The following is a 26296-nucleotide window of genomic DNA, read 5'->3' on the forward strand; positions in this document are numbered from 1 at the left end:
TCTTGTAAATAAGGATCTTGTTTGATAACGTGAAGCCTGAGTTCCTCCGTAGCAGCCAATGAAGTTCCCTGAACCTTGCGTTTAGCTGTTTCCTCTTCATCTTCACGTGACACTTCCAGGTCAAACGCCGATCCAGTTGAAGTCCCAGATACCGCACAGTCTCCGTTTGCGGGTGCAAAACATCATCGAAGTACACACCGGGATACTCACCTCTACGCATGGCAAATGTGTCACCTCTCTAATTGCCAAATGTGGCAAAAAATATATATATATATAAAACTTCTTTGGGTGGGGGGATTTCAAAAGAGTACTGATGTCACTTAATTTTCTTAGAAATGTTCTAAGCAAATGGATTTTTCAGACTTTTTTTGCAATTCTGCTCAAGGAGAGCTCTAAAATTACACCAAAATCTTTAAAATTGGTTAGGTAGAATCTAGAAATATTAGTTACCTTAGATAATTATTACATAGGATATGTATACGGAGTATTCTGGGACGTATTCGCCGAACTAAAGTAACTGATTCAGGACACCAAAATGAGCAAAAACTTTCATAACGACATAACTCCTATTTTGTTTTGCTTTCCTTCTGAACCTCATTTTATGATTCAGCAAAAAACTTGTTTCTCAGAAACGGATAAACCTGTAATTAAATTTGGCAAATCTAAGACTAGAGTGTCTTGTTCTGAAAAAAAAAAAAATTGAAAGTGTCACATTCAAAAATTTATTTAATAATATGCAATATATTCAATACATTATTAGCAATAATTTTTATTATTAATATTTTATTTTTATTAATTTATTATTATTATTGCCGGGTTAATTATCTTCAATAACTCGATTCTATGTCAACGGATTTTTACAAATGAGATGTCATTTTATTCAAAATAAAACGCTTAATAAATTTTATAAAAGTAAAAATTTGATCAAACAATAATTACAAACACATTAAAGATTAAAAATATAAGATGATCGCCATTTTGAAATTTTTGAAGGTGAAGTTTTCAACATTTTTTATTTTGTAGTACAGGACACTAGTCTTAGGTTTGCCAAAATTAATTAAAGTAGGTTTATCCTTTCCTGAAAAATAATTTTTTTTATGAAAATCACAAAATGGCGTCCAGAAGGAAAACAAAGCAAAATAAGACTTGTGTCGATGTGAACACAAGTTCTTTTTTTGATCAATTTAGTGTTCTGAATCGGTTCCTGAAGTTCGGCGAGTACGTCCTGGAACATTATGTATATATTTCACCCACCGGGTAAAACTTATTATTTAGAATGATTTTGTATAATGTATAATAAAATATTATATTTGTAATTGCATCAAAAAAATTGTATTGTAAATTATTAAGATATTTTTTAAATTGTACGAGTTAATAAATTTGTTAATATAATTTTGTCTTTTAAATTTAATTTAATTTTTTCTTTATTTTTTTTTTGCCAAATTTAAAAAAAATATCAAATATTTTTTTCTGTTTATAAACTTATAATTAATATTTTTAAATCAACATTAACTGTTTAATTTTAATTCACAGACTGAGAATTTATTATTTGTTTAAACAGTTCATACGTTATATCAGACTGCTTCCCACGACATAAGTAAACGGAAACTTTACTTGTCGTGTACTGACGAGAGATGATGTCGTGGGTGTTCGTGTGTTTCCGTATTGTTGCTTTACGTAAACAACCACTCGACTGGCAGTCGGTGCGTTGTACATCCCCACCAAACAACTAGCTAACGTGCTGTTAGATGGTCAGACGTACTGATTAATACTCGTATTTATAGCGTCAGTACAGTTTTCAACATAATGCCATACAGTTCAGTTCAGTTCTATTATACATAATACATATTAAGATTGGAATACACGAACGTCAAAAACCGTTTAATGGTATGTATAATTCTATGTTTGTTATATTATACACATACTAATATGAATTAAATATAAATGTGATATAAAAAATTATAAATTCAAATACGTTTTTGCAATTTCGTTACATTGTAGACTAACTTTTTAGAAACAGTAACGCAGTTATTTTTCATCTGTTGATCGAAATTTTATTAAACCATACGATCACTAACTGTGATAAATGTAGAATATTGTTTTTATATTTGCTTAAAATAATTACTCGTATTAAACAATCTGCACAGTATTGAACAGGATATATTGTTTTTAAAAAGCGTCATCAAAATCTCTTTTTAATAAATAAAAATATTTCGTTAGAAAAAATCATATTACGTAAATCTACGTATAAATTTGTTAGTTTTATTCTGATAAAAACTTCACCCATTCTTACGGCAATGGTAGGCTTAAAGGGGAAAAAGAATTAAATAGATATATGTATGTATGGTGTTCTTTTGTGGTTGGGTTTCAATTAACCACACGTCTCAGACATGGTCGAACTGAGACTGAACAAGTCTACAATTTATTTACACTTTTATATATCATCCTCATTTATCCTCTAAAGTAATACCTGAACGGTAATTCCCGGAGGCTAAACAGGAAAAAGAAAGAAGGTATTAAACAATATTACAAAACGAAAAAATAAAACATTTTAGAAAAATAACTAATACAAGCGCAAGCAATAATACCAACTTAGAAACAACAAAATTACCTAACTATTTTTTGTGTATCAAAGTCTTTTTTTTTTGTAAAATTTTAGATTAGAATGAGATGATAGTTTTTCAAATGGAAAAAATAAATTAATGAAAAGTCAAGACTTACTTTTATTAATCTTGTTTAAAAGATTCCTTTTCTGATAACTTTAAAATTTTTACTTATAACTTTAACGGGAGATTTTTAAATAAAAAATAAATTTGTTTGCGTTGTTTATTAGACATATTTTTTTATATTATCTTTATTATTGCTTTCAGCTACATATGCGTGCGCTCTACAAGCCTTACTTTATGCTCGGTATAAGCCTCTTTACGTTACTTTCCTAATTCATTACGTAGGTTTTCATCTTCTCGTTTCCATGAATTTTCTCTCATTCAAGAAGCATTTTTTTAGAGAAATATCCTCATGAAATAAAAAAAATAATAAAAATGAGTTTTCCTTTTTTAGCAGCTTGCTAAAATTAACCGATAATCGATTTTGATAATTAGTTGCGTTTCTACTGCAGAGATTGGTTTCGGAAAAAGATGAAGTTAAAGTAACGTTTACTATAACTTATGTTGCTACACGTTTGTCAGACCCCACACTTACTCACTCACACTCATCTCTATGTATTGTACCCAAATCTCTTAAAACAACTGATTGTACAGTAGAATTATTGAAATTTTATAAAATTCCTTTTGTTTATTCATTATTTATGCAATTATAAAAATTTTATAAATAAATAAACAAGTAAATCCCCTTGCTTTGAACTTTCTGAACAACGGTGATGACATTAGATGATTGAAAAGGTTCATGTACTGGATCATACTGATGGTCATTGATGATACTCTATTTTGATGTTTTTCGATCTTTTTTGTACATTGTGCATTTACGTGCTCTGTGACAAATTTTTGTTTCCAGTGGTGCTACCTGTTTGCTGTTGTTGTTTTAATGCAATTACTGTTTGTCGTATTATTATTTTTCATTTATCTATATCCTCTTATTTTCTCAGCATATATTTATTATGTATCTAATTCTTCAATGGTTGTTTATCTATCGGTTTTCTTATGTACAAGGATCTCTGTTTCTTAAAAAAAATATCGTCTGCGAACTAATTGTGTTGAACACATGGGATACATAGATTGGACAAGTTCAGTTGATGATTTTGCTTGTAATACATGAGTGTTTACTAGATTTTAGTTATTCTTATTTGTATATTTATTTAAATGTTATTTTCTTTTATTTACTATTACTGTAATCATTTACTCTTTATTTTTTTGGAGAAGGGGGTCATCATTGCATGGCCTTCCCTGATGTGAAAATTTTACGCATTATTTACTTGTGGTTTCATCAGGAGAAACCGTTTACTCTACAGCAAAAGAATAATAAAAAAAAAATAATAAATAAATATATATTAATATACATGTATTTTCATATATAAATTTGTATTATTGTTATATTATTTATTTTTTTATTTAGTGTTACTTGTTTATATTTTAATTTAATTTTTTTTCACCTAAAAATATATTTTAAATAACAAGTGTATATAGATACACACACTCGTCTGTTTGCGTGTCTGTGTGTGTGTGTGTGTGTGTGTGTGTGTGTGTGTGTGTGTGTGTGTGTGTGTGTGTGTGTGTGTGCGTGTGTGTGTGTGCGCGCGCATTCGTATGTGTTTTATATATATATACGAAGTGAGTACACTATTTTTCACCAAATTCTATTTAACGTAGTTTTATCTATCTGAAGAAAAGCCATACTTTTTTCAAATAATCTTCCAAGGAAGATTTTTTCCGTTTCTGTCAAGAAACCTGACTTATCTTATTTGTGGGTTATTTTTCTTAATATTGTGAAATTTGATTAAATTTTTTTTTTTTAATAACATTTACATTTTTATACCACTTTTTTTAAATTGTTCATTAAACAAAACCGTAGTTTATGAAAATAAATAAGTTCATACTTTTCAATATTAATTACACAACTATAATAATTACAAAACTCTCACCTGTCATTCAGGTGGACAGTAATAGGGAATATCTTCCAAACCGATCATGATTACGCTGACGCCACATAGACTCCTCCAATATACGAATCGATCGTTTGCCTAAGGGGCCGAACTGCTTCTTATTTGGATTCTTTACCAATATCTTCGTGCAGTCAATTGTTTGGGTAAGTGCTCCCGTTTGAAGATCAAAAAAATTTTCTGAGTGTTTCGCAATTAGATGAACGTAATTTTCCAAAGTAACAAATCCCAAAATACGATGCCCGTTCATCTGAAACACTAGTAGTAGTACAGCCTGTTTGTATGTAAATACTTGCCAACGTAGCAACGAGTCAGCACTTCTAGGCTACCCGTACCGCGACCATGAAGTAATCCTTCGTATCTCTACAAAACGAACCGGAGACTCGCTGTTGAGGTCGTATCCGGCAGAACTAGTTCTTCCGTTTTGAAAAAATGTTTTCGTTTATTTCGACAATCATGCCCGCCAATCTATATCGGATTGTTCATTAGGTTTTGAGAGGTGTATACCTCTCGTATGTCGTTGTACCAGTCGATCAACATATTGTGTGATTTATTTCTAAGACTTCCTTTGAAAATTTAACTGAGACCCATCTCTTAAATCAGTAGTAAATAAAAAACAAAAAAAAATTTGCGAAAAGGTCATTTTGAACCAGCAATAAATGCTTCTTGTCATAGTTGTTCGAACTCCTTGCGGCTGTTCCTTGAGGACGTCCACCGATTCTGCAAACTCGTCGTAAAATCATGTCGTGACCGCATTGCCATGTAAATGGATTATGTAGAATTCCATACTCCAAATATAATACCACAGCTTCATTTTTCATTTGTAACTTGTTCAACAAGGCAAACAAAATTATTAAGGAAATTTATTACTCGATTTTGTTTTGAGTAATCTTTGATACAATTCATCATATTTGTTACAAAAAGAGGTCTCTCTATGATATTTTCGTCGGAATCCTATTTTATCAATTTAGAATAAACATTAAGTAATTCATTCGTACACTTTCTATTGAAAAATAAAACAAACCAAAACCTTCAGTTTTCTTTGTTCACGCAATATTTCTTCACTTTTTTTGTTCTTCAATACTTCTCACTTTGTTTAGGTATGGATTCCTTTTCTAATTTTCATTCCTTCTGTTCTTAAAAAATTCAGTTTTTGTACAATTGATTTTTTAATTGCTGTATCATGTCATCGGGTTCTACTAAAAATTCTTGAGTAATGTGGGAAAACAATTTTAAGTATTATTTAATATTTAACTTCCGTTTCTGAGATATGTAAATTAAAAAATTTTTTTTTTTTAGTTGCGGATATTAAATTGCAAACATCGTTATGATATTTGCAGTCTTAGAATGTAAAATGTCATTAATTATCAGATAGTAATTAATTAATTTATTTAAATGAAGCATAATTGGTCTTACCAAATATGCCCTGCACCTTTTTTAATATACTGAACATTAAGAAAATGTTAAATTATATTTTCAAATTTTTTTTTATTCTTAAAATACAGAAGATTATTATATTTCATTTGAAGTGTTTATTTTTATAAATTTATTATTAATTTTATTTTTAATATTATTTATTTATAAGCCCACCAGGCTGGTCTAGAGATTAACCACTGAAATATAGAAAACTGGAATGGGAACTGCCTATGTCCAACGTGAGCGGAAAACGAACGTGAAACACGATAGATTTAGAGGTGTAGTTGTCATTGTCGCACAGTGCAGCGCATGCGCATTGTACCTGACGTACCGTCCCTTCAGAAAGTGATTCCATTATACTTAATTGTAGTTAACATTAAAAGATAAAATCTCATAATTCTATTTAATTAATAGAAAAATTCCAATGCTTATGAATATTAAATAAATGTTGAGTTAATCATTTTATCATATAAATGTTTTTATATAAACTTTCTACAATAACTTGAATTATGAAAGATAACTTGCGATTTGTGATGAGAGAGATCGTCACAAACTTTTTGAGCGGACTGTAGACAAAGAGAGGTATACCTCTAAATCAGCTATCTTTGTTGGCACGGATTTCTAACGCAAGTGCACATTCCAGTATTTCTATATTTCAGTGACTTTAACTCGTTGAAAATCAGTTGTATAACAGCTGATTTTCGAAGTCAAAGGTGCAGAGGTTCAAATCCTAGTAACCGGTAATTGCTTTTATAAGGATTTAAATAGTACACAGTGATTTTCAGTGAACTTTGGTGGTTCGTGTTCAATTAACCACATATCTCAGCAATGAACGACCTGAGTCTTTAAAATACTCCACCCTCAGTTACAAGTCACACATATCATCCTCATCTGATTGGGCCGTATTTGAGGGCTCATTGTTCACTAGTTGTACAGATTACAAAGTGCATATTAGGAAAATAAAATTTAAAAAATATAATTTTTTTAATGCTAAACATATTATTTTATTGATAAATTACAGTGTTAATAATTATACGTTGAGCACTTAATAATTTAATTATAAGCACTTATTAAACCGCAACACCGTTTTCATTTTAATTCGGGTTGCTAAAATTCCATCATGCAATCCGAAATAGGATACATATGAAATATTTAACACTATATCATTACAATTAATTATCATTTCTGAATTATGAACAATATTTAGTAAGCAAGTAATTTAGCATTATAATTAAAATGATAATGTGCTCCCATAATAATATTTTATGACTTTGAATGATTATACGATACACATTAATTAAAGTAAGTAAAAACATTTAGCTTTTTGTTATGATTGCTATGTTCTATAAGTGGCGGAGAAAATAAGAAAGGAAACGATTTAATTTACTATATGAATTATAATCGAGGTTGAAGCAGTTAGTTTGATAGTTATCCAAGTTTTTATAGCGTAAGATAAAGGTTCGTGACTGCATAACTGTCCAATTGTAGGAAAGTATGCAAGTGTGTTTATGTGTGTGTTCATGTGTGCGCGCGCGACTATTAACTAAACAGCCAATCAAATACGTACATCAAACTCCCACAGTCAAAACAGTTCTCCTAAAAGCCATAAGGCTTTCAGGAAACCTTATACTACTTTAACGTTTAGTAAATTTGTCTTTCTCTTTGGATTTCTTCGCGAGTTAGCTGGATCAATGTAGCTGGTTGAAAGAACGAAAAAACTAAATTTTTAAAACATTTTTGTATCTGAAACGGAAGTTAGGAGGCTAGTAGTATGACATTACCAAATTCTTAAATACGCTCACTTTATATTTCTTACTAAAGTAAAGTAACTACTGTCATCTGTACCCATTTTGTACGTATTTCATTTCAAAGAGAAATATTTTGAAAGCCAAATTTCACTTAAGAAAATAATTATAGTAATAATAATAATAAAAATTATATTAATTTTAATTTAAAAAATAGGTAAGCTTTTATTATAGGCTTATGGTAAGAATGACATGCTTTTTCATATGATAGTAGGTTTATATTATAAAATTGCGTTTAAATTTTTATTTTTACTTACTGGCTCGGTTACTCTGAGCTTTGCCCGAGTTAAGCGGAGAGTACAGTAAGGAGGCTTCACTTAAATATTTTTATTTATTATTTATAAATAAATAGTGAGGAGGAGTTAATAGATGCCATACCGACAAAGTTTTATTTATTTCAAAGCATTTGCTGGAAAGCTTACGATATAGGACGTTTTTTTTTTGTTTTTTCGTCCGGATCACGGACAAATAAATTATTTCAGATGTCGACTCTTGAGCAAGCTACATTTAACTGCCCGAGCGAAAAAATGGACTTTTAAAGTTAATGCCGGCCACACAAAGTGATTACTGTTTTCCAACATAATTACGTTTACAGTATTATTATTTTTCCACTTCTAATTGTCTTACTATTCGAATATCATTTTTTCTATAATGATCGTCTTTCATGGTAATGAATTTTTTTTCAATATATTTATAAACTTAATCGCAAAATTTGAGGTTGTTAGTTGATGTACTGAATAAGCGAAAAGTGGGATTATTTAGTTTATTCAAAACAAATGTAAATAACAAATTTCCTCTTGTTTGTTAGTGTGCATAATTTCATCACGATCGGAATAAAAGTTAGATCAAGTTAAATGGACAAAGAATCATTCTTTACTTGTATAGAAGAATTTTTATTTCTTATGAGACAATAAGAATAATAAATTATTAAAATATATAATTCCATAAAATATACAAAGTGATAGCAATATGAAAAAGGAGATGTACATTATAATACCATGGCACAAACCATTTCGCTTCAAAATACGAAATATAGAAATTCTTTAACATAACTGCTGAAGACTTACACTATAATTACTCAAAATAAAGCTTAGTAATTTTAGAATTTTACTGTAGAAAACTACTGATATAATCATTGCAATTTTTTTTCTTTTAATTTTAATTTAAATTTATTAATCTCTAGCTCCTACGTAAGTTAATTTTTTTTTTCTGGTGAGGGTAGGAATGCCGTATACGCACCGAGTGTCGGATTCGCTAACAGGTTATTAATTTAACAACTTATATTATTAGGGAAAAATTGCATAAAAATTAATCAAGCTGTACATGGAGTCAAAGTAGCCGATAAATACAAATTTTAGATTAAATTTACATAAAAATTATAGGTTAAAAAAGTAACGAATATCTGTTGAAGTAATAATTTAAATTTTATTATTTTTCAGATATTTATAATATTAATAAGCTATAGGATGTTCATAAGACCAAAAATAATTGTTTACTAGGAATTATATTATTTGTAATTATTTTTCTTAACTTCCGAAAACAATAAATAAATAAAATTTAATTTTATTACATTAATTTTACTACTGTTATGATAACTGCTTTATGACATTGTCTAGTACTTGTATAAATGTATGTAGTGTTATATATGATGTTGGATAGCATCGCTTAGCAACCTACATATTTGTCATCTCATTTACACAAAACACGCATGCGTTTATATAGGTACATTATAGTTTAAATGTGTATATTACTATATTTATCATACAACCTTTTCGTTTTAAAATATTTGAATACTATTATTATTCTAAGCATGAACAGTAAAATATGTAACCTTCAAAATATTAATGGTTACAAGTTTTGTTGTAAAATAAACAACGGTTTGTAACAGATAATAATTCATATTTTAAAGTTTACGTTGCATTCAATGTTTAATGACTTTAGAACTGTAGCTTGAGTCCCGCCGGGAGAAGTGAGCAAACGTGTATGCACATGCAAAATGTAGTAACATGATTAGCTAATGTGACAGTGTTATATCCGTTACGCAAATAAAATTTTATTAATGGATTTCTTCAGTCAAATTTTCACTGTCACCTTGTTTATGTAAAGTTAAACAGTATTCTGGATGAATTTAAAAACAAAACCACTGCATTATTATTTTAAATTATTTTTATACAGTTCTAAAACAGTAGTACTAATCCGTCTCTCTTTGTTACTTTTATTATTTTGTTACGATTTGTTTTCTATTTTAATTTCTCTTTCACACAAATATATTTATTCTATATTATTTTCAATTTTTTTCTTATTATTTTTCCTTTTTCTTTTTTAGTACTTAAAATAATTGTTACAGTAATAGAATATTTTATATTTACCATAATACAATAATGTATAACGCATTAAAGAAGGATATACAATATGATCAATAAAAAACTGTTCGGTCTTGATGTTAGATAGAATTCTTTAGTTCTAGAATTAAACATGGAAATATAATTCTATATCTGGATTATGTAGTACATTGTTGGCTAACCCAGAAATGGGGATCGCACTGAATAGTTTACAGTTCAGTTGAACAATTTCATACATGACACTATTCAGGGAATCTGCGGGTACTTTCCTTTAAGGTGCGTGCGTTTAATTTTACTTATTTTATAGTAACTATTTGGTATTCAGGAAAAAAACAATACCTTGAAATATAGAAAGTTAATGCGTACGGGTATGGGATACATTACGTTAATTATAATTCATCCTTTAGGTAAACTTTTCTTTCTTTCGTTTAGTTGATAATATGTAGATTTTGAATAAATAACAATTGCTTTATTACTAATTATGTAAGAATATGAAGAACTGTTACTGCTTTTCAGGTATGTGAGTGGTTTGATCAGAATGGCTTTTTGTCATCATATCAGTTTGTGGATCGGTTTCTTATCCGGTGATCTTATAATCAAACTCGACGTTTATAGAGGATCTGGTAAACCTAGGAATCCTACTTTCTACTCATATGTGCATACATACAAGAAAAGCTGCGTAAAATTAATATTATATTTGTTTATTACATGAAAAATTTCAAGTTATTTTCTTTTTTTCTGTATAATGGATATTGGATAGGAATATATTGATTACCTTGACTGGGATATATTTTCCTGTATTCTAAATCAAAATGACTGGGGCTAACATATAGAATAGTTTTCTCTTGTATACACTAAGTATGTGAAATTCCAAAAGCACTATTTCATTAAATTTTTAGTAGAATGCTATATAATTATTCGAGATTGTTTTATAGAGAGCATAAGTAGTAAAGGGTCAAGGGTTCAAACGGTATCAAACTGTCCCTTTTTAACATAAACATTATTGTTATTATTACTACGTGTTAATATTTATTTTATAATACTTACCTCTAAGCCCTAAATCATGAAAAGCAAGCATTTTTCTACCAAAAGCGGAATCCTAGGAATTTTCCCAGACATAGCATCCAAAATTGTATCATCTTAATGGAAAATTATATAGTAAAATTTTCAGTAAAGGCTACTTTCAACAAAATCGGATTTCTGAAACTCTTAAGGATGGTTTTGGAAGCTAAACTACCCCAAATAAATTGGAAATTAAGAAAACAAATTAAATGGCTGGTGATACTGCAGAATTAAATACGTACACCAAATCTTTTTAACATTAAATAAATATGTATTTTTTAAGTAATACACCTCTTAGATGGTAGGTGATTTTGTATGAATTACAATTTACTTAAAAAATAACGTAGCCGTTTTTAGTAATGAAAATATTTCAAAACCAGGTTGATTCATGAAAATTAATTACACATTAATACATCTATTACAAATCATATTTCAGCTTTCAAATTATTACTGATAGTCAGCTTCACAAGGAACAATTTCATGATATTCTCCAGAAAAGCTAGCTTTTTAATACAAAAACTATTCACTTCAGAGATAGTAATTCTGAGTTAGAGTCTGTCTTTTGCACCATCAAAGATACATTGTGATGATCATAGGAAAGATTGGCATATTTTTTTTAAATTAACAAATTAATGCAACTTCAGCTGTTTCAAAACAATCAGTATTTTTAATGCTCAGCTCAAAGCATACTGGTTTCTTTCGAAAGATTAACGTAAAATATTTTCTTACTCCCCCACCTGTTCTTTATCTTTTAAATCCAAGTACCCTGAAATTAACGAATTTAGAAAAAAAATTGCGTAGTTTTCAGATTTATTTATTTTTGATTATAAATTTTGCGTAAAAAAGTGGTACATTATATTAAAATTTACTTTAATTAACATAAATTGATCAGATAGCTTAAACGTAATTTTATCTCATCGTTAGTTTACCTAAAAAATGTCTTAAAAATTTGTCCGCTTTTGATGAATAAGGTTTGAAAGTTTAATCGGTGCCAAAACGAAGCTTAAATTTATTACATACCTTAAGCCCTATTTTTGCTTTATCAACGGACATCACTAAATTAAGAATGTTTAAGAGGTAAACCGTAATTCCGCTATATCTGTATTCTTTAAAAGAAATTTAATTTTAGAAATGTTTATTACTATATAAAATAATATTACAAGTTAAAAAGTAAGTTTGTACAAAACCAGTCTAAGGTTAACCGTTTAATAATGAAAGGAAAAAGGCAAAGATACTGAGCAGTAGTAGGAAAGGATTTCAAAGAAAATCGTTACCTTATTGAAGGATTGAAACATAAAATGTCTCCTCAGGTATTTATGAGAAAAGACTGGAAAAAATTAATATCGTTGATGTCGCGTGTACAAATAGGTTGGCAATATAATAATAATAGCTTGGCAATCAAATCTTTCACTATACATCACTTGATATTGTCTATTATCATTCCGATTAAAATAATTACAGTTGCCAATTTTTAAACAAAAGATTTTATAAAAACTGTTAAATATTCTTTATAGTAAGGAATCTTATTGCCACATTACTTTTAAATCATAAAATGCTTTGTTTGTAATTGTGACGCAACATCCACAAACAGAACAAATGTCAAAAAATTTAAGGGAGTAAAAGAAAACATTCTTTTACTGAAGGTCACTTAAACACTGATTTTTTAATTGAATTCTAAAAGAGCAAAAGATTCTGAACTCAAATTATATATATTTAATGCGATTCTAAGCCTCACTGTTCACAAATATACTGGCTTTAAGAGATATTTTTCTTTTCGCAGATAACATTATTTTTTTAGACCTGATTAGTTCTAAATTACCTCCATGGTAATTTAAATTAAAATTACTTTTACAAAAAATTTTATTCAGTAAGAAAATAGATTTAGTTTTTTGCTGTTATTATTGCGTAGTATTGAATCTTGACTGTCAAACTACAGATAGCGCATAAGGATTTTGTTTTCTTATAGTCATAATACTATAACCCAGAAATTTGAAAAACAGAATTATAAAACAAATTAAATAACTAATACAGACTTCATTGTTTCTTGGTGCCGTTTTTCATGTTCTGTACCTAGTAGTTTCCCTACATTCCTTTTTCCTTAATTTTTGTCATTTTGTTTTTCGCCTATGAATTTCTTGCGAAAGAAAATGATCAATCTTTATACGGGTAACAAATCTTTTTGACCCAACCTTATTTTAAATGAATCTAAAACATAAAAACTGTCTACCAGTAAATAAACTGACAGATAATAGAAAGAATAATTTTTTTTTAGACTGCCAATTTAAAGTCTATTTAGTGTAAGAAGTTAGGATGTTATTGGTTTTTAACATAGTGTCCACATCAAAATGTAAAAAATTAAAGGAAAATTAAAAGTTTATATTTCTATTTTATTGTTTAGTTTTCGGAATTTGATTATTATTATTACTATTATTAATTATTATTAGTTTGTTTTTTATATATAAATGGATTATCATTTTGACCACTAGTAATTAAACATTCCAGTTTCCATAATAAAATAAAATTAACAGATATAAATATTTTTTAATTCACCAATTCGATATAAAACTATTCATTCGTACTTAGATACCATAATAATTTATTGCCTACCATGTCATAAATATTGAATTATGAGAAATTTTAATTTTCAATTTTAACTCATTAATTTTATATGTTGTGTATAAAACGAAACCTTTCACTAAGTTCTCTTTTCATAATTTGAATGAAGCTTACGTTGACAAATGGAAGAGAAACCTGACCCGATGAAAAATGATATTTTGTCAAAAAGACCTCAAAACATCCGACCACGCATGAAATTCGGTTATAATACGTATACCCCTTTCTCTAATACTAAATACAAGTCAGTGAAATGTTTCATTAATTCATTTTTTTAAATAAGCATAGTAATCATTTTTTAATTTGTTAATTAAAAAAATTACAATTCGTAACAAAATTTAATTAAAAATCATCAATTGCAATTATTTTCTTAGGAAACACAAAATTTACAACTAACCTCGATGCACCATTAGCGTTAGAGAAATATCGTTTCGTGATCTGTATTCCAAATTTTTTATTCAATGAATTAAAGAGAATTATGTTAAAATTTATATAATTTCTGTACGGCAATACTTGACATCATTAATTTGAATAAATGGTTTTATATGAATGCAACAAAACCATAACCATCAATGGTTTTATTAATTACTGCAACATATGTAAAAATAATTAAATTTTAAATAAACATACAACAAGAATGGGTTTAATTTTACGTTATTGTACAGTAATAATCGTATTCGATTTAAAAATATTATATTATTATAGTTGCAATATTGAAATTAAAATCGTTTAGTAATATTACAAAACACATGGTTTTTCTCTACTTTTACAGACTTATATTATATTTTATTGGGTTAAATTCATAGAATACCGGTACTTACTAACTATTAAGTTCTGTAATTGCTGACTGACCTAAATAAATTTATCCTTAGCATTCCTATAGTTGTTTCGATCAAACACAAAACTAATTTATGATTGATCAGTTAAAATTAAATCTAAATATTTTATTTTACTATATCTGACGATAAAGAGAAATTTATAATACTGATACACCTCAATTTACTACAATCAAACGTTAGCTACCCCATTATCCAATCTAGATAATGAATTTAAAACAATTAACTTGAATATCCCCTTGCTTTTAATTAGAAGCAAAAAAACATTTATTATTTAAACTACATACAATTAAGTTTATTTCAGTTACTTCGTACAAGGAAGTATTCTGATCGCGAAAACTTTCAGTTTTCATATTTTAACGGAAATGTCCATTTTCACCATCCCTGAATCCATTTTCACTAGTTTCCGCGTGACGTCTCTACGTACGTATGTGTGTGTATATATGCATGTATGTTTCTCAAAAACGATTAGCCGTAGGAGTTTGCAATTTTGGATTTATTACTGTTGTACATCTAGTTCTACACCTCCCCTTTTAATTCCAATCGACTGAACTAAAAGTGTCCAAAAAAGTCGAAAATCCAAAAAATTGGATTTTGGACTTTTTTAAGTGCATTAATAAGTTTATTGACAGCTTTTTAACGATTTCATAAGTACTACTTATTTTCATTGGTTCCAGGGTTAATAGCCAAAATAAATTTTAATTAATGAAATATTTAGATCAAGGGAAGGCACACCGGTTTGAATTGGACTTCACCTCCATTTTTTGTTAATTGTTTTTTTAATTTAAACTCTATTGATTTATTAATAATTCGTAATGTAAAAATTTCGATAAATAATAATCCAATGACAAAAAAATATGTAAAAATATCAAAAGTACTTTTCATTTTAAAAAAGTGTGTATATGTAATTTAATAGGCGTGCAAGGAAGTCATGTAGTACCCACATCAGATATTTTATATTATAACTAACAAGTATAATCATATTCGTTAAAAAAAATTCAATTTCACAAGGTACTTTATTTTTTAAACGTAGACTAATAATTTTACGTAATCAATCACTTTAATTACTAACAACAACCTACCTACCTTTTTCCTTCGTTTCGCGTTCCCGATCAAAATTTAAATGCCTTTTAATTAATGTAATGTGGTGAGTAATCAAAAATAGAAGCTTAATTATAATAATTCAGAAAATGAAATCTAGGAAAGTTAATTAGGTGAAACAGTATCATCAGAGAAGAAGAATTGATTTAAATAGAGCTGGAAAGATCAGCAGAAGCTGCTGAAAAAAGAGAAACCAGAAAAATTTATTAAAATATAAATGAAAATGGGAACTACCGTGCTCTTAAAAGTTTCGGTGGTAGATGATTTCCATGTAGACGGACGGACATGTAGCAATGGAACTGCGATTAAGATAATTAACTTATAAACTTTTATTTGGCTACAAGTATTGTTTATAAAACATTTTTTTTAATATTGTTGTTCATCAACATTACTGATATGACTAGTAAAACAATAACTTTAACTGTCGTAAAATAAAATATTGTTTTAATTTTGTTTAATCTCGATACAAATGCTCTCTAATAATATATTCTGCTTCACCTTTACCTTAAAATTATAAAAGCAACAAACTTAAGTAACTTATAACCGTATTTCACAAAGTTTTTAATTTTTATTAACAATTACAATATATTTTAATGAAGGAAACACAAAACAAATCTAACTTTCGCGTGAATCTTTGATTATTTTTTTTTTATATCTTAGTTTAGGACCACTGCTTCTCCAAAATTAATCAATACTACAATTTGTTAACTTGTATATGTAGTAAAAACCTTCAAATGAATTGATATTCCAGCGTTAAATAAAGATTTATTATTAACTTAAAATAATTATTTTAATTAAATTATTGTTTATCACACTGTCTTTACTTATTTTCATATCCTTTAATTATCGTGTCATTCATTTTGAATTATAACAATGATTACACCGAATTTTTTCACAAATTTTAAGTACTGCGTAATGGTCTTAATATGCTGTTGAATACTAATTGCACCAGTATTTCTTAAGGTTGTGATGCAAATCAGCTAAGGGTTACAGTTGTTTTCTCTGAGATAATATTCACTTTATAGAAAACTCTTGTGATGAATTTAGTGATTTTACTAACTGTATGGTCTAGTATAAATTAAAATTCGTAACAATAGAATGATGATGCCTACAATATATTTGGCTCACTGATGAAGGCAGCGGAAAACAACTTGATACATTCTAAAATAAGCTTGGGATTGGATATTTATTATTAATTAAAGTTTGTATGTAGTTTTGGTAATAATTTTTCTCTTATAAAATGTGTTTTAAATTTGTACTGTAATCGTATCTAACAAATAAAAAAATAATTTCTTGGCTGAAACATGAGAGAATATTGCATCTACGAAACTGATGGGCGTAAAGCAGTCTTAAAGTAAAAATTTGACAAACAAAGCAGATTTAAAAAATTCTTTCATACACTGACAAATTTGTGTAATGATAGATGCGGTTTTATATAGAATCTGTAAGCGATTTATAACAATAATAGAATTATACATCATCATATATTTAAAAATAGAAACATTTCTCTTTTTACGAATGCTGTAAAAAATAATTTATAGGATTTCTAGTTCTTCAAATTGATGAAGAATTTAAATATTTTATATGACATACAGTTTACGAAATGATTTGCTTTTCCTTTTTAATCAGAATAGTTTGAGACCTCATAAAAATAAATGGTCTTAAAATATTAGGTAATAATATCATCATAGTAGATGATGGAAATTTTTGGAAAAACCGATGAGAATTTTCTTACAAAAAAGAGAAAAACCTCTTTACTATAAAATTATAATTGAAAAATTCAGAAATTTGAAGATTAAGAACTAAGAGTTGTTTTTTTGTTTTTTAATTAAATTAATTTCTGGGTTTGCTTTATATTTGGTCTGAAGTGATTAAAAACAAAATTTATTCTAAAGATAATTTATTAAGAAACTTTTTAGAGTATTAATTAAAAGTAAATAAAGTTAGACCTAATTAAATTGCTAAATTATTGTGTAAAAATATGATGTTAAATCACGAATTTTATTTGAAAAGAAATATTGTAATGTTCATACAAGTTATATACTACAACAAATTTCTAAGATGTTTACAAGTGCTACTTAACGTTTTCAGAATGTTTTAACATCTTAGGTTTTCAGTATTACTACAGCAGAATTGTTCAGGAGAAGTAGTCTTAGCTTAAAGTCAGGAATAAGAAACTGAAGTACGTTTAAATGGAAAGAGTAAAATGAATAAATAAAGTATTTTTTTAAAGTGATACGGTTTGAAGTAAAATAAATTGAATAATTTTAGTATAAGCACACTACAAAAAATATATACCCTCTTCTCTCTATAGAAAAACCTGATTGTTCATTTCTCTTTTATAATAAAGGTTATGAAACTTGTAACATATTATTGTGAAAACGGGAAACAAAAAATATTTTTTTTTTGTCTCAGGAAGAAAAATATGAGATTCTGATAGTATTTTTTCTTCTGAATTCAAATATATCTATTTTTCCCCATCACGCAAGGTTTTCGAGAGACAGGCATTAATTTCAAAAATTTTAATACTTTCTGCATTTTTAACCACATAATATTCATACATTTGCCTCGCCTAGAAAGTAAGAAATGACAATTTTCTGCTGTATTTCACCTTTGGTCCAACAATAAACAGCAAGCATATTAGGATTCCATTTACCTTAATACTTCTTTTCTATAGTTGAAATCTGTCACTGAGTCGAGATTTTCCTGGAAGAAATCTAGGTGCAAATGCAGAAAGTGTACTTTTAAGAACATACTACAACTCATATTTTTATAAGATTATAAGATCGTTACCAACTACTATAATCACGAAAATTATCACGATAATTTTCTGCCTTTCGATTTCCCAAAAAAATCGGAGTAACATTTTTGATTGCTACTTCTCCAGTGGATTCAATAGTTCCTCGAACTTTTCATCACGCATTAGTGATCATATTTGTGGACCCACAAATATTCCTTCTTTAATTTTTGCATCACTAATTTTACGAAACTTCTGTTTAAAGAACGTGAAAACAGGATTATTGTGCATGGCCTTGACGAAATTCATTAATCTTAGTTTGATATGTAACAGTGGTAAATAAAAATTTTTAGGATTACACAACGGATCTTGTTTCACATTTTTCTGTTCAGAAATGAGAGATTCGCGTTTCGGTCATTCTTTTCTAATGAAATGATTTTTTTTCTCTCTACTTTCATATTCATTCAAAAAAACAACATTAATTTGTGTAACCAAGCTGCAGACCAAATATAAGTGCAATCACCAGTCATTCCATTCATGCACTGCATATTGAAGCTTTTCCATTATAAATTTAAAGTTTTCATATGTTTCTTTTATATTAGCAAAGTGAGCCACAGGTACTGATGCGAATTTATTGCCATTATGCAGAAGCACAGCTTTTAAACTAACTTTAGAGGAATCAATGAACAAGCGCCATTCTGTTGGGTTATATTCATTACAACGTGCCTCCATAAGAAAAGAAATATCATTAAAAAACACTAAAGAATTTTCTTCAGAAAAATACTCTTTAAATTCAGAATGAAGATTACGATAAATGCATATCTTTGTATTCTTTTAAAGAGCATTCCATCCTTTTAACTGGGAAGCAAGCATTTCAAACTGTTTTTTGGATAATTTTAAATCTTAAATAATAATTTTAAATCTTGTAAACCCTTTTAAAATTGTCCTTCAGTTGTCCTTCAACTGATATGCCGTTGCGAAAAGTAATATTAGAGTGAGAGAGATCGAGATAATATTCTTTCTTTCCTTTTAATCTCCGGAAACACCGTAAGGTATTACTTCAAGGGATGAATGAGAATGATATGTATGAATATAAATGAAGTTGAGTCTTATACAGTCTCAGGTCAACCATTCCTGAGATGTGCGCTTAATTGAAACCTAACCACCAAAGAACACCGGTACACCCTAATTTGATATTATAATGACTGACAGTCTGATAAGAGGTTAGCCTGCGTTTACTTGAGTAATGCATTTAGGACGAGTAATAGCTTCTCATGCACTTTGTCACTAAGGCCTTTTCCCCGTACCCTGTCAACAACAATACATTCTACTTCTCGTTGCGGCACATTTATATATAAGTTTTATGTACAAGTTGATAACAGGAACCCTTTACATTTTATTTTCAATCCGTTTTTTTTTTCATGTTTCTTGGTCTCTCCTATTATCAATGCTATTCTTATTCTCACTATTATTATTCTTATTCTCGCTATTATTATTCTTCTATACTGCATTTCAATCTCAGATTTTCCTTAAAACCAAATTTAAGATGTTAACGAATTATCATATTATATGTTAACGATGTTGACGAATGAACATACTCGTATAATGTGAATATGTTAGTAATATAAATTATGAATTACATATGTATAACGTAAACAAAAAATTAATCAACTGATAGCATTTTATAATTAAAATATAAAAATTAATAAAGACATTTTTCAATCGCAAAATTGCCATGGTTAATATTTTTTTACTGATCAAAATAAAATATTATATTATACTATCAATACTTTCCTAAAATTGGTTATTTATTCAAATGAGTATTTAGTGAAAAAATAATTATACATGAAAAAATTATCATTGATGAACATTGATATTATTCATGATGAACTTTTATTATAAAATTATCATTGAATGTTTAAATAGACCAAAAAAGAATTAAAAATTCAAAACATCGGTACTTTTTTTATTTTTTCTGCTCTCCCATCTACAAAATCACGTTCTAAGAAAATGTTTTAATTTGTCTATGTTTATTACTAAATGAAAGAGCTTTTAAAAATATCAACTAAAGAATATACAACTAATAAACAGTCACATAAAATTTATTTTTTGGTGGTGGGGATGAATTATGATGAGATGTTATTGTAATATTATTACTAAAATTTATTATTTAAACTCTTAATACTATAAAAAGTTTTAATAAAGCCAAACATATTTAAAAATTAAAAAACTCGATTATTTAAAATTTTATCTGTTTTCCACCACTATATTGCTCACAAATCATTTTTTGTGGGTCGCTTTCACTATTAATATGCCTAGAATTACATTAAAAAAACGATAAAAATATGCAATAAATAAAAAGATAGCTTTCTTCGATTTTTAGAAAAGGGGGGAATTTTGGGATTTTTTTTACTGGTACGATAAGCATGCATTATATTCAATTCATTTGAATATAATGTGGTGTTTCGTTTACAATTTTTTTAGAAAATTTACCCCATCACCACAGAAAATATTTATCCCAAAATCCTTTCAATAAATTGCCACTAAATATTGCCAAAATATATACACTAGTTCCTGTACAAAATCTGTTCATCTAGTCAAAATTTACTTACCTTCAAATACGCCAACACATATAGATAAATACGTACGAATATTAAACCCCGTTTTTTGGGGTTCCCGGGTCTTGAAACGTCAAGAAATTCAAAAAACCCGTTTTCCTGTTTTTTCACTGATTACGAACTTTCCTTCTTGTAGCATAGCTTTAGATCGATGATGGAAGGAAAGAAATAACCGTAATGGATAATGGAAACTAGCATTTTTTAATGTTCATCTTAAAGAGTAATTACATAATTTGAATATTCAGTATGTTAAGAGTGAAAAAGTGATTCCATTATTAAATAACGATAAATGATTAATCTTTCATTATTACAAATGATCTCTTTTTAGAATTATGTAATTCTTTACAAATTTGTTTAATTTATTCTCTTCTTTATTTTCTATTTGCTTCTATTGAAGCAAATAGAAAAATCTTTCTTAGAACAGTTTTTATCATATTTTAATTAATTTAATGAGATTTTAAAAACTAATCATAATGAAACAGTAGTGTTTATCTTGGTCCAAGTGGAGAGTTAAGGTGGTACAAGTGGTAGACTGAACTATAAGCTGCTCTTCAGCTTTCCTTTACTACAATGGTATAATACGTTTATTTTCATAATGTTCTTTTTAATGTATGTATGAATTTTCTCATTATTCTCTTTATTGGAAATGGAAAAAATTCTTTTCAATTGAAATGTGCATCTGGTTTTAGAGTTTTCCTTTTTATTTCTATGAGAAATTTTAAGTATTTTTTTTCAGTAAAATTGTAATTTAGTTCAGTCTTTGCGACGGTATTAAAATATACTTTTCTTGTATATTTCTAGAGAAAAATATTAATGCATTTAAAAAAATATTAAATTAATTAGTAGAAATTATATTTCTACTAGAACAGTAGTTGTCAAATAAAAAGAGTGATTTTTTTTTTTTTAATTTATTTTAAACAATTAAGTTTTACAATAATGGAATAATTTTATTACACACTTCTTAACAAAATATATATTACAACAATAATTATGTTGTAAATTAAGTTGTAATTTATGTATGATATTTTTTTGTTTTAAAGTAATTATGAACACAACATAATTTTTTTGTTTTTATGCTTATTTTAATTTACTAATCATGAAAATTTTCTTTTATTTACATTTAATATATACAGTAACGAGTACACTCATAGTTTAAATATTTATTTCCTTAAATATAGCGAAAAATATAATGTACTTAAATTTTGGGGCAATACTTATTGATAAAATTACTTTTTTTAATTTATAAAAATTTGTTTGATTTTTAATATTTTAGCCAAATTTTAAGTTATATTTTATTTTAAAAAAAACTGTAATTTTTTTTCTATTACAGCAAATTAAAAAAAAAATCACAATTTTATGAAGGCTTTACTAATTAATTATAATTTAACCTAAATTTCAAATTTTACAAAAAGTTAGAATTTTATATTTGGGTTTATTATGAATAAGCTTTACAAAAAAAAAAAAAAATAGATTTAAGTAGTTGTGAGGTTACAAATCATGCATTTAAGATGTCTATGTATTTAATAATTGTAAAAACGTTTTGCATGATAGCCAAAATCGTCATCTTAAATCGATTTTCATTAAATCGATATCGATAAAATATTAACTTAATACGTGATTTATGAAAATTTAACAGAAATTTGATTATTTTAAAACCATAAAGGACTTTAAGTATTATAAAATATATATTACTGTATTTAAAAACTTATACTCAAATTTTTATTGGTTGACTGCTTAAAAAATGGAAAAGAATATCAAAGATGTATTTAACAATACGCGAGATAAAATACTCTTACACACATTCAGCTACTTTTGTTCAGAAAAGTAAAAATTTTTCTTGAAGTATGATTTGATTTAAGTGCTTGTTCTACATACTTGGAAAAAAATTAAGAATTAAATGTTCATGAGATTTTTTTATAAATAATATCAGATATAACAGAGTTGCAAAACTATTATTTTTCCATGGCAGATCCACAGCAATTCCTGTTTTTCAATACTTCAAAGCAGAATTTTTTAGAAAAAAAATGATATTTTGGTACAATGGTATTATGTCTGTTGTTTTAATACTATATATTTACTTATATTATTAGCTTCTGGAAAGGTATTTTTCCAAAAAATATTAAAAAATAAAAGAGAATAACTCAATAATTGATGTACTAAAATGTTTTTAAGCTATTTTTTTCCGAAATTTTAATCCATTCTTCTTACTTTATTATTATTATTATTATTATTATTATTATTATTATTATTATTATTATTATTATTATTATTATTACCATTACTATATTATTAGTCTCTATCACCTAATCTTTATTATAAATTCAATCTATTGGTTACTTAAACTCAAAGTTTGACTAAATTATTTCATATAGGTTAGCATATTTCATAACAAACTTTTAAACCAAAAGGCTCAGGTTTCATCAATTTCTGTTTTGAGTTGATATTTTTTAAGTCATTATTCCATTACATTATTTACCCGCAGACAAATATTTTGTGGAATTAATTGACTATTAAAACAAATAACAATTTGTAAATAATTATTTCCTATTATTAAAATTTTATTTTATTTGTATCAAAATGCGTGCACGTTCATTATTTGTTTATTCATTGCTTTATTGTAAATGATAAATTTAACATGAAATCGTAAATTACAGATTTACTGTCGGCAATAGAAACAGGAGTTTGCATTACTTATTTTATAATGAATTTGATTTATATTAAACTTTTCTTTTTTTTAATTTACCGGAAAATAAAATAAAATTAAGAGATATGAAATACTAAATAATAAATTATTTTTTATTAACTAATAATTATACGATTGATAATAATCAAAGAATGTAATTGTGACATCGTTATTAGTAATTTATTGACAAATACAGCTAGTTTTGTTTACTACGCTATTAAAATTTTGTTAATTATTTCAAATTGCACATAACCACCATACTTTATTTCACTAACATATCTATCCTTTAGAATCTAGTATTTTTTTAATATTTACTAATCAAGTAGAAGTTTAAAAGAAATAACCGTAAAATAATTCTTTTGCATTTCTAATAATTTCTGGTATAAAATCTAGAGTTCTTATTTTTAATACGGAGGTAAATGTTAATAGAAAATCTAAAATTATATCCAAGGTATTCTAAGTTTAAAAATAAATCTTCCAGTTAAGGAAAGAATGTTTTATGTCAGTACATAAATTAAATTAATGTTTTTATAAACTCACATAATTCACACTTATAAAGCAATATCAAAAATAAAAAAAATCATTCGTTAATCTATTAATTTAATTTGTAATTTATTTGTTATTATATATTTGACAAAAAAAATAATAAAAATAATTAATTACACATTATTTTCCGATGAATACATCAAATAAAAGTACACAGCGCATTAAAATTAATTACATTTATTTAATTTATATATTTTTAAATCTATTTATATTTATTTACAAAAAAGATGTTGTTATTTAAAAAGTTCTAACGTCATCTGGTATCCATAACAATATGCATAAGTGTTATCCAAATCGCAGAGGGAGAGATTACTGTTGATAAAGATGTCCTTTCATGTTGCATGGCTGCTGGTTGTTCACCTGTAAAAAAATATATTTTTGTATTTACTATTAAAATTAAATCCAATTTTGTTAATAAATTTAACTGTAATGGAATATTTAAAAACATATATCTTTAGCCGGATTCATCAATAAAGAATTACTACAATTGTTCATTTAGCACTTTCAATCGGACTGGTCTTTCGTTTGTACTACTATTTAGTTATTAAGAGTTGAATATATCAACTAGCAGTATAGATTGAAATTATTTTAAGACTATAAACTTACATATTTCTAGTTTAGTACCCGTTTTTCTTCATCAAACAATAATAAAAAAAAGTTCTTTAATAATTTTCTTAAAATGTACAGCGTTATGAATATTAGTTTAAAAAATATTTCTTAAAGTGCTATATATATTACCGCAAACTATTCATTCCTGTGCAGAATTATTCTGTCGTAAAGTTATAAAAGTAAATAAATAAATATAAAAAATAATAAACGTTAAATGAAATTACTTTCGGTTGTCTATATAAGATTTAAAAAAAAAAAATGTTAACATTTATGATTAACTTTACGATGAAGTATCAAAATGTTACCTTGATATCATCTTACGTAGAAAAAGGTAATTATAAATTTTGAAGTCTATAGGAAGAAAAAAAATATTTTGTCTATGGAAATTTTATTCGGAAATAATAAAATTTATGAATACATTCTCCAGGAACATATTTTCTAAGTTTTAACAACTATTTCTTAACACATAATCTCCGTGAAAGAGTTGTAGCGCATCTACCTTCATCCGTCAGATTCCAGTCACAGTCAGACTTGGATTTTTTCACATGCAATAAAACCTATAGCTTTAAAAATTCACAAAAGCACTCCTCTCTACAATATGATAAAAAAATATTTCCGAACGAATTATACATACACCGGTTTAAATTTTCCCATTACTTTTCACTACACTAGGCGTTTTTTAATTTATTTACTTACACCAGAAAAAAGATATGCTTTTTCTATCATTTAAGGGGCTTACTCCCTTAACTTGTTAAATGCCGTTAACCAAATAAAAAATTGTTACTCTAGAAAGGGTTAAACGAAGAAAGTCACGAATTGTTTCCGAATTTGTTTATGCGTGTCGGATTTTCAGCTGTAACATACGTAAAAAAAGTCGCACAGACTCATTTTTTTTCAATCCACGAATCTTTTTCTACAACCTGTATTTTTTTATTTTTTTCCGACTATAAATGAATGAGTAGAGACAAATTACAATTTTTTGCGCACGTAATTAGTAACTCGCGAGAGAAGACTCGCGACCAATGCGGATTTACAGAGGTTAACATTTTCATTTTTTTTTTTTTTTTTTTAACTCCCCCAACAAGACGACCCAAGCCCACGCTAAAAATAAAAAGCTCTTAACACACTCTGCCCTCCCTAGCTCGTCCGAACTTGGACATCCCATCGGGGTTTCCCGTGCCTCCTCGAAAACATACTATTCACCTCTTCCGGTGATCAGAATTTTTCTCCGCAGGAGAGCACCCTTCCAGTCCCTATTGTACCTGATCAAGACACACATTTCGTTTGCCCTTCACAGTTACGGGCCCCCCCCC

At 27.2% G+C, this 26296-nt stretch overlaps 1 protein-coding gene and 1 long non-coding RNA gene across 3 annotated transcripts in view; one reads left to right on the top strand and one right to left on the bottom strand.

Moving 5' to 3' along the window:
• Positions 1–1771: 1771 nt before the first annotated feature.
• LOC142320943 (uncharacterized) overlaps positions 1772–26296 on the top strand; it is a 382023-nt gene continuing 357498 nt past the window's right edge. For both annotated transcript variants that reach the window (XR_012755520.1, XR_012755521.1), the window contains exon 1: positions 1772–1887. This is a non-coding gene — a long non-coding RNA (uncharacterized LOC142320943). The remainder of the gene's footprint in view (positions 1888–26296) is intronic.
• LOC142320942 (zwei Ig domain protein zig-8-like) overlaps positions 24555–26296 on the bottom strand; it is a 761401-nt gene continuing 759659 nt past the window's right edge. Inside the window, exon 7 of the mRNA XM_075358930.1 lies at positions 24555–24734. Coding sequence (XP_075215045.1) covers positions 24628–24734 — 107 coding nt within the window. The 3' untranslated portion in view covers positions 24555–24627. The remainder of the gene's footprint in view (positions 24735–26296) is intronic.

Source organism: Lycorma delicatula, chromosome 3 (genome assembly GCF_047948215.1).
Source record: "Lycorma delicatula isolate Av1 chromosome 3, ASM4794821v1, whole genome shotgun sequence".
NCBI classification, from domain to species: Eukaryota; Metazoa; Arthropoda; class Insecta; order Hemiptera; family Fulgoridae; genus Lycorma; species Lycorma delicatula.